The sequence below is a fragment of the Natrix helvetica genome (genome assembly GCF_964273705.1).
Source record: "Natrix helvetica genome assembly, chromosome: 1".
NCBI lineage: Eukaryota > Metazoa > Chordata > Lepidosauria > Squamata > Natricidae > Natrix > Natrix helvetica.
In genome coordinates, this window is record NC_138548.1 from 6,296,159 (window position 1) to 6,304,654 (window position 8,496).

The window sequence follows — 8,496 nt, forward strand, 5'->3', positions numbered from 1 at the left end:
AATGATAAAAGTATCTAAAGGGGGCACAGTTTTCCTTGTGCATTGTTTCTGCTGCTTTTCTTTTTTTCCCTACAGTTCTGATTCCTCTTCCACACACAATTAATTCTCTTTACATTTTATTCACACACCTTTAGCAAAGTCTTTGAACACTACTCTTCCTTTGATCTAAATCCCAGTGCTTATAGCAGTTATTTTGCTATAATAGTCTTCATTACTAATATGTACATGTAATTTCCTGATCTATTTACACAGCTCTTAAAATGACACACTATATGGTCAGCTGCCCCTCCATCAAGCTGCTGTTTTTCTGCAAAACTGCAGCATTTCCACCAATCTATCTCAGTTTCTTTAAGTATCACTGCTCCTTATTTTATAGTCTCCCCCTGCCAACTCATCATTCTTTCCTCCAAATATACTCAACAGATACTATTTTTTTCACTTGGTTTCCCGTGAAAACCAATCAGCTCATTTTTTAAAAAACAATCCCCAATCTATTAAATTTCCATCCCATTTGCAGGTGACGGACCTCTGGCATACATCATAAATGTGCGGGACCGAAGTCCCAAATTCAAATCTCTATTCAGGCATCTTACCACTCATAAAGGTCACAAACCATGAGTCTCACACAGTAGTCCTTGACTTACAACAGTTCATTTAGTGACCGTTTGAAGTTACAACAGCCCTGAAAAAGGTGACTCATAATAGTTTTTCACATTTATGACCGTTGCAGCATTGTCACAATCACGTGATCAAAATCCAGCCGCTCATATTTATGATAGCTGCCCTGTCCTGAGTCATGTGATTTTGCGACTCTCTAAGCCAGGCGTGTCCAAACTTGGCAACTTTAAGACTTGTGGACTTCAGCTCCCAGAATTCCCCAGCCAGCTCTGCTGGCTGGGGAATTCTGGGAGTTGAAGTCCACAAGTCTTAAAGTTGCCAAGTTTGGACACCCCTGCTCTAAGCAAAGTCAATGGGGAAGCCAGATTCATTTAACAACTCTGTTACTAACAACTTCAGTGATTCACTTAACAATTATGGCAATAAAGGTCGTAAAATGGGGCAAAACTCACTTAACAAATACCTTGCTTAACAACAGAAATTTTGGGGTCAGTTGTGGTCCTAACCCGAGGACTGTTTCTTAGGTTGTTGAGATGTGACACTGAATTTGGACAACACTATGAACAACAAAGAACATTTTAATAGTATGCTATGCAAATCCAGTGAGGACGTCTTTCTATGCTTCAGTGTGTCACTGAGTAACTCATGGCTAAATTAATGAAGGATAAGCAGGTTATGCAAATACACCATAATTATACTTGAGTGTAAGGGTGAGTTATGTGAGAGAGAGAGACACACACAATAGGTTTTAAGCTCTCTGAACAGAGATTTCCATAAACAGTAAGATACTAAAATTAATGTACACACAGACATATACTGTATATTTTGAATTTTTAGCTTAGATGGCGTACAATTTTTGTGAAAGTGCCTTGTGTACCATCACAAACTAATTGCCACGAGGGACAACCAATTCCCAAAATGGCTGCAGCTAGTTATAGATTGCAGTTAAAAACAGCAGAAGAATCTGAATAGATGGTGGTCCTAGCTAGTCATTTCCACATTCCCAACTGTTCAAAGTTGTTACAGGAATAGCATTAGAGTGAAAACCATTGGGGGGGGGGGGAAGAAAGAGAGAGAATGCCATTACAGCAATAGTACCCTGAACCCCTTGGATAAAACTATGTAATAAGAATTATTGCTATTCAATTCTTTTATTATTGGCTTTAAACTACTGCTCATCTTTCCACACAATTTCTCTACTCGATACCCCCAATTCTTCCTAATTTCCTTTCCCTGCTACATTATGTGTACTCCATTTTTTAAATATTTTATGGTGCACACTCATTTTCGGGACTAATACTGATTCTCTCTCTCCAACATTCATTTCTAAATTATCAATAGTACAGAAGCAGATTAAAGAATTATTTAACTTAACGTGGGTCACTACCATACTAATATAGATCGTAAGAAAATCTTTTGCTGTATCGGAGAAGAGACCCTCTCAGTGCCGCATCCTATGTGGATTAGGGGCCAACCACACACGTTTCTGGAAGCTAAAAATACAGGGAGGAGACTCTTCTCTTCCATTGCCACTTCTCGGCAGCTGGTAATTATTCAAGCCTGTGAATCTTGATATTATTCCACTACAAAATCAATAGCATTCTACCAATAATTTGGATTTCCAGTTTCATGTAGTCCATTGGTGTCCAACCTTGGCAAGTTTAAAACTTATGGACTCCTCAGCCAGCATAGGGAATTCTGGGAATTAAAGTCCACAGGTCTTAAAAGTATCAAAGTTGGATGTCCCTGAGCTAATCATTTTTAAAAATAATCTAAATGGATTATCATTATAAATGATGTGATTAAAGCATAATTTAACTACATATATACATATATGTATATATGTACATGTCGGTAATGGCTTTCTCTTCGCTACTGGTTTGAAACTGGGAGCGCTTATGCACAGTGGTTCTGCGCATACACAGAGTGTCCGTGATGACATCTGGGCAGGTGGGCGGAGCCTGCTGCTGCTGCCACTACTGGTTCGGCTGAACCAGGGAGAACCAGCAGAATACAACCTCTGGTACATATACATACGCACACCCTTCTATTATTTTTTTATTTTAAATAACATTCTACATAAAATTTCATGCAGTTTCAAAGAACGCCCCTTCCTTCCATCAGTAATAGGGCAAAATGCAAGAATGGTCTGGAAGAACATTTCACTTATTAAGGAGCTTGAAGAATAGCATGCCGTATAAAATAGGCTGAAGGAAAAATGAAAACAATCTTTTAAAACTAGGTAAGTTGTTCCAACCAGCTTTTCGGCCTTTAAAGAATGAACTATTGCTTCTCAGGGATAACATTCAATTGGAATAGTGAAACCAGAATTTATTTGGAGAGAATTTTCCCAAGATTATTTTAAATTTAAATTCTTTAAATTCTTCCTGCCAGTACTCCAACATGATCAACCAAATGAGGTCCTACAGTCTGGTTCTATCTTACGATAAAATCTCTATTATCTGTCAAACATGATAGGAAGCATTCCATTCTCCAACATTTGTTCATCAGGAATTACAACTTGACTTCAGCCACAACTTTGGTTGATTACACTGTAGACTGAGAAAGGGAAGGTGGAGACACTGTTTTCTTTCAAGAGATGTATCCAGCACAATCTTCCTCCTCCCTTAATTACTGAATATTCAGCCCGCTAGTAGGATGATAAAATGACCTGTTTTCATTGGTTTTTAAATGAACTGTTATTTGATTTTTTAAAAATCTTTTCACCAGGTCTAGGAGGATATTGCATCCCTTCTCTCTGTCCAAGCTCTTCACAGAAAATAGAATAATAGGGCTGGAAGAGACCTTGGAGGTCGTCTAGTCCAACCCTCCTGCCTATGACAAGAGATCCTATACCTATAGGCCAGCGATGGCGAACCTTTTTTTGCTTGGGGGCCATAAGCGGGGAATGCGCAGGGGGGTCATGTGCGGGCGTGCAGCACCCGTAATGCAATATGTAACCCCCCCCCCAGTGCACATGCACGCATGACAGGAGCTCCCCCCCCATTTTTTGTATGCTTTTTTCGCCCTCCCCAGGCTCCAGAGGCTTTATAGGAGCCTGGGAAGGGCAGAAACAGCCCCCCCTGCCCCCCCGGAGGCTTCAGGAGCTTCCCTGAAGCCTCCAGAGGGCAAAAAACCACCCTACAAGCAAACCAGAAGTCACTTCTGGTTTGCTCGTAGGACCGTTTTTAGTCCTCCGGAGCCTTCAGCAGGCTTCCCCGAAGGCTCTGGAGGACAAAAAATGGCCCTACGAGCAAACCAGAAGTCCATTCCCGAAGTTCCGGTTTGCCCATAGGGCCGGTTTTTTGCACTCTGGAGGATTTAGGGAAGTTCCTGAAGCCTCCGGTGGGCCTCCAGGAGGGTGGGGGGAGCTGTTTATGCCCTCCTCAGGCTCCCATAAAGCCTCTGGAACCTGGGGAGGGTGAAAATGGCTTTTAAAAAGGCTGAAAAGGCATGCGTGCTGGCCAGCTGACAGGGCAACACGTTGCGTGCCTTGACAAATGGCTCCTCATGCCACCTGTGGCACACGTGCCATAGGTTCGCCATCCCGGCTATAGGCGATCCTATTGTCTAGGAGATCCTATATACCATTCTAGTCCCAGAGAGGTCCTTGGTGTTTTCTTGCAGATGCTTCATGACCAAACTAGGTAGTAAGATCAGTGCTAGAAGGAAGTGGGGTTGGTGGAATGGAAGAGAAGAAGTAAAAGGACTCTGGAGTTCATGGTGCTTTCTGAGCTTGGTGGTTTTCTTGCAGACATTTTATGATCCAAGCTAGGTAACATCATTCAATGCTAAAAGGGAGTGGGGCTTATGGATGGAGAAGGAGGAGATGGGGAGGACGATGGCTCTGGGTTGCTTAGTGCTCTCTGAGGTTGGTGGCTTTCTTGCAAGTATTTCATGACCCAACTAAGTAACATCAGCAGTGCCAGAAGAGAGCTGGGGTTGAGGAGTGGAGAAGACGAAAGGAGAAGGGGAAGGAGGAAAAGGTGGGCAGCTGTGGGGTGTTCGGTGCTCTCTGAGCTTGCTGGCTTTCTTGCAGATGTCTCACGACCCAAACCAGGTAACACCATCAGTACCAGTTCATTTATTTATCCCACTTTGACTCCTGAAACATCTGCCAGCAAACCACCATCCTCAGAGCCCTCTCCCACCCCTGAGGACTCCTCATTTCAACCCTGAGCTACAAATATTCTCCTTTATTGGCATCCTGAGCTTTCTCAGGGTAGAAGAACCTGACCTTATTCCTCTTTCTCACGGGGCGCATCCTAATACCTCCATCCCCCCAATCCTTCCTCCACCCTTTCCTGGACCTAACTAGTTTCTATCCTTGGGCTGTCAGACTCTTAAACACAACCACAATCACTCCACGCGCAGACGGAAATGTAGGACTAGTTTTTCTTTTTCTTTCTTTCTCCCCTTCCCCACAATTACTTGCATAGGGATTATTCTTTATACTATTTATGTTGTTTGTATTTCCTTTGTCATGGATTGCACCAGTGAAGCTAAAACCAATTTTGTTGTATACATGATGTATAATGACAATAAAAGTTGGTTGAGTTCTGCAACCCAACAAGACAGACACAGACTTCAGAGGAGAATCAATAATTGCTACCAACCTGTCTTCCATTGAGGACCTGTACACTGCATGAGTAAAAATGAGGGCTGTAAAAACATCTACAGACCCCTCGCATCCTGGACATAAATTGTTTCAATTCCTACCCTCAAAACGACGCTATAGCATTGCACACCAAGACAACTAGACACAAGAACAATTTTTTTCCTGAACGCCATCACTCTGTCAAACAAATAATTCCCTCACCACTGTCAAAACATTCACTAAGGCTGCATTACTATTACTATTAGTCTTCTCATTATTCCTATCACCCATCTCCTCCCACTTACGACTGCAGGACTGTAACTTTGTTGCTTGTATCCTTATGATTTATATTAATATGGATTGTTTCCTGATTGCTTATTTCTGCCCTATGACGATCATTAAGTGTTGTACCTTATGGTTCTTGATGAATGTATCTTGTCTTTTTATGTACACTGAGAGCATATGCGCCAAAGACTTGTGTGTCCAATCACACTCGGCCAATAAAGAATTCTATTCCTTCCTTCCTATTACTATTAGTCTTCTCATCATTCCTATCAACCATCTCCTCTCACTTATGACTGCAGGACTATAACTTTGTGGCTTGTATCCTCATGATCTATATTGATATTGTTTCCTGATTGCTTATTTGCACCTGATAACTATCATTAAGCGTTGTACCTTATGATTCTTGACAGAATGCATCTTGTCTTTTTATGTATACTGAGAGCATATGCGCCAAAGACTTGTGTGTCCAATCACACTTGGCCAATAAAGAATTATATTCTATTATACCCTTTTCTATTCTTTTCTCTCTCCCCCACCCCCCTAATTACTTGCATAGGGATTATTCTTTACACTATTTATGTTGTTTGCATTTTTTTTGGTCATGGATTTTACACCAGTGAGGCTAGAACCAATTTCATTGTATACATGGAATGCGCTACCTGACTCGGTTGTTACATCCTCAAAACCCCACAGCTTCAACCTTAAACTGTCTTACTGTGGACCTCCCCACATTCCTAAGAGGTTCGTAAAGGGGGGGGGGGGTTGCATAAGCGCACCAGGGTGCCTTCCGTCCCTGTCCTACTGTCCCCATTTATTTGTACCCATTTCCTTTGTTCTTATTCATGTTTCTGCTTATTTGTACCCTCTGACTATCCCTAAGTGTTGTATCTTACAATTCTTGATGAACGTATTATATTTTATTTTATTTTCCTTTATGTACACTGAGAGCATCTGCACCAAAGACAAATTCCTTGTGTGTCCAATCACACTTGGCCAATAAAGAATTCTATTCTATTCTATGCTTACTCTTATACCTGTTATCTTGTACATGAGTGACAAACCAAATAAATAAATGATGTACGATGACAATAAAAGCTATACTGTACTGAAGGCGAATGAAGTCTCTCTCCACCACCACCAGCCTGGTTCCCCCCAGCCACCCACCCCGCCTCGGGCTCTCCCTTTTGGGGCTTCACTTTGAAGGAAGACCGCTGCCCCCCCCCCCAATCCAGCCAAACAAGCTCCCCGTGTTCGTGGCTTGGGATGCTGCTTCTCCGAGGTGCGACGGGCAGCCACTATCCTCTCACAGCGGTCCCACACATTTACCTCAGCCCCAAGAAATGATTTACCTCATTCACCTCAGCCCCTTTCCATGAGGAAAATCCTCCTCTTCCCCCCCCCCCCCCGCTTTCCCCTCAGATCCATCTCCGACCCTCGCTCGGCCCCACTCACTCGGAGCCGTCGCCCTCGGTGGGGCTGGGTCCCTCAGCGATGGTCGGGGTGATGTTGAGGGCCGGTGGCACCAGTTTCCTTTTAGCCGGCATGGCAGCGGCGGAGGACGGCGTTCCCGGTTGCGGCTTTTTAGTGAGGGACCCGCCTCAGAAGCAGCAGCAGCAACGGCGACGGCGTCGTCGTCATCGCCCGGCTTGGCCGCCTTAAGCGAGGCCGAGGCTGCGCGCGAGGCCTACCCCCCCTCCCCTAAAAAAGAAACCACCCTGAGAGAAACGCGAAGAAGGCGAGAGGAGGAGAGGAAGGAGGGGGCGTGGCCGAAGCGCGAGAGCGGGCGCGAGGGAGAAGGGGCAAAAAAAAAAAAGTCTCCTCCCAACCAACTCTCCGCCCCGCGATTGGGGGGAGGCTCTCGACACCACCTCGCGATTGGTCGGCTCTTCCGCGGGGGCGGGGGCGAGAGAGGCAGGCGTGCTCGCGCAAGAGCCCTTCTCTCGATTGGCCGGGCGCTGGAAAAGGGGCCGCGGGAGCCGGCCAGGGAAGCTCGCTCCCGCCCCGCTGATGAAACAGCTTCACCCTCGCGATTGGCCGAACGGCTTTTAAAGAAGTGAGAGATAGGCGTCGAGTGAAGAGACGCATGCGCAGAAAGCGGGGAAGGTGGGAGGAGAGGGGGGGAGAAGAAACGGAGGAGAAAGGAGTCTCGCGAGAATAGACCTCAGAGTTTTTCCCCCCTCCACCTGAAAGCAAGGCTGACCCCCAACAGCCGCAGGAAAGGTTGGCGCATGCGCAGGGCGAACGGAGGCGCGAGCAGAGAAAAGGGCGGGAAAGGTGTTGCTTTTTTTTTTTGGCGCGAGGGCAGCAGCTCGTCAGTTGAAGCCGACCCTGAGGCGAGATAATGGTTTCGGTTGCTGGCTTCCCGTTCTGTGGACAAATGTCAAAGAAGACATTTAAAACTCTCGTCAAAACCAGGGGTTAGACTAAACCCGCTCTTGACCTTGCTTTTGGCTTCCAGAGAAATGCTTCATGAGGAAATCTAGAAACTGAGTCATGGCAACTGGTTTCTTTTTCGGTTTGAGACGTTTGGCTGCTTACCCAAAAGTAGCTTCTTAATCATGAGGGAATGTTCCCAGGGAAGTTATAGGAGCTTCCTATAGAAAAAAGGTGTGTGCTGAGGTTGCATTATCTCTCCCATTTCTTACTCAACCTGGATGCTGAAATGGTCATGAGGAAGCTAGATTTGGAAGAATAAAAAATGGGCGGAAAGGTGGGTGGAAGAAACATCAACAATCTTCGATGTGCTGATGATTGAACTCCTCTCAGAAATCAAAGGCAGCCTGGAATATCTGCTCAAGAAAATCAAAGAAGAAAGTGAGAATTGTGGTTTCTTCCTGAATATCAAAAAGACTGTGGTCATGGCCATTGCAAGGAAGGAGAACATCAAAATAGAAATGGATGGTGAAGAGAAAGAATGTGGAAAAATTAACTTCCCTAGCATCAACATAGCTCAAAATGGTGAATGCAAGGGTCATGTGGTTGCCATTTTGTGATCT

General features: G+C 44.6%; 1 protein-coding gene across 1 annotated transcript in view; it reads right to left on the bottom strand.

Moving 5' to 3' along the window:
• Nucleotides 1–7,260, bottom strand: part of MAP2K2 (mitogen-activated protein kinase kinase 2) — a 47,680-nt gene extending 40,420 nt beyond the window's left edge. The window contains exon 1 of the mRNA XM_081934693.1: nt 6,953–7,260. Within this exon, the coding sequence (XP_081790819.1) occupies nt 6,953–7,044 (92 nt within the window). The 5' untranslated portion in view covers nt 7,045–7,260. The remainder of the gene's footprint in view (nt 1–6,952) is intronic.
• Between the last annotated feature and the right edge of the window lie 1,236 nt (nt 7,261–8,496).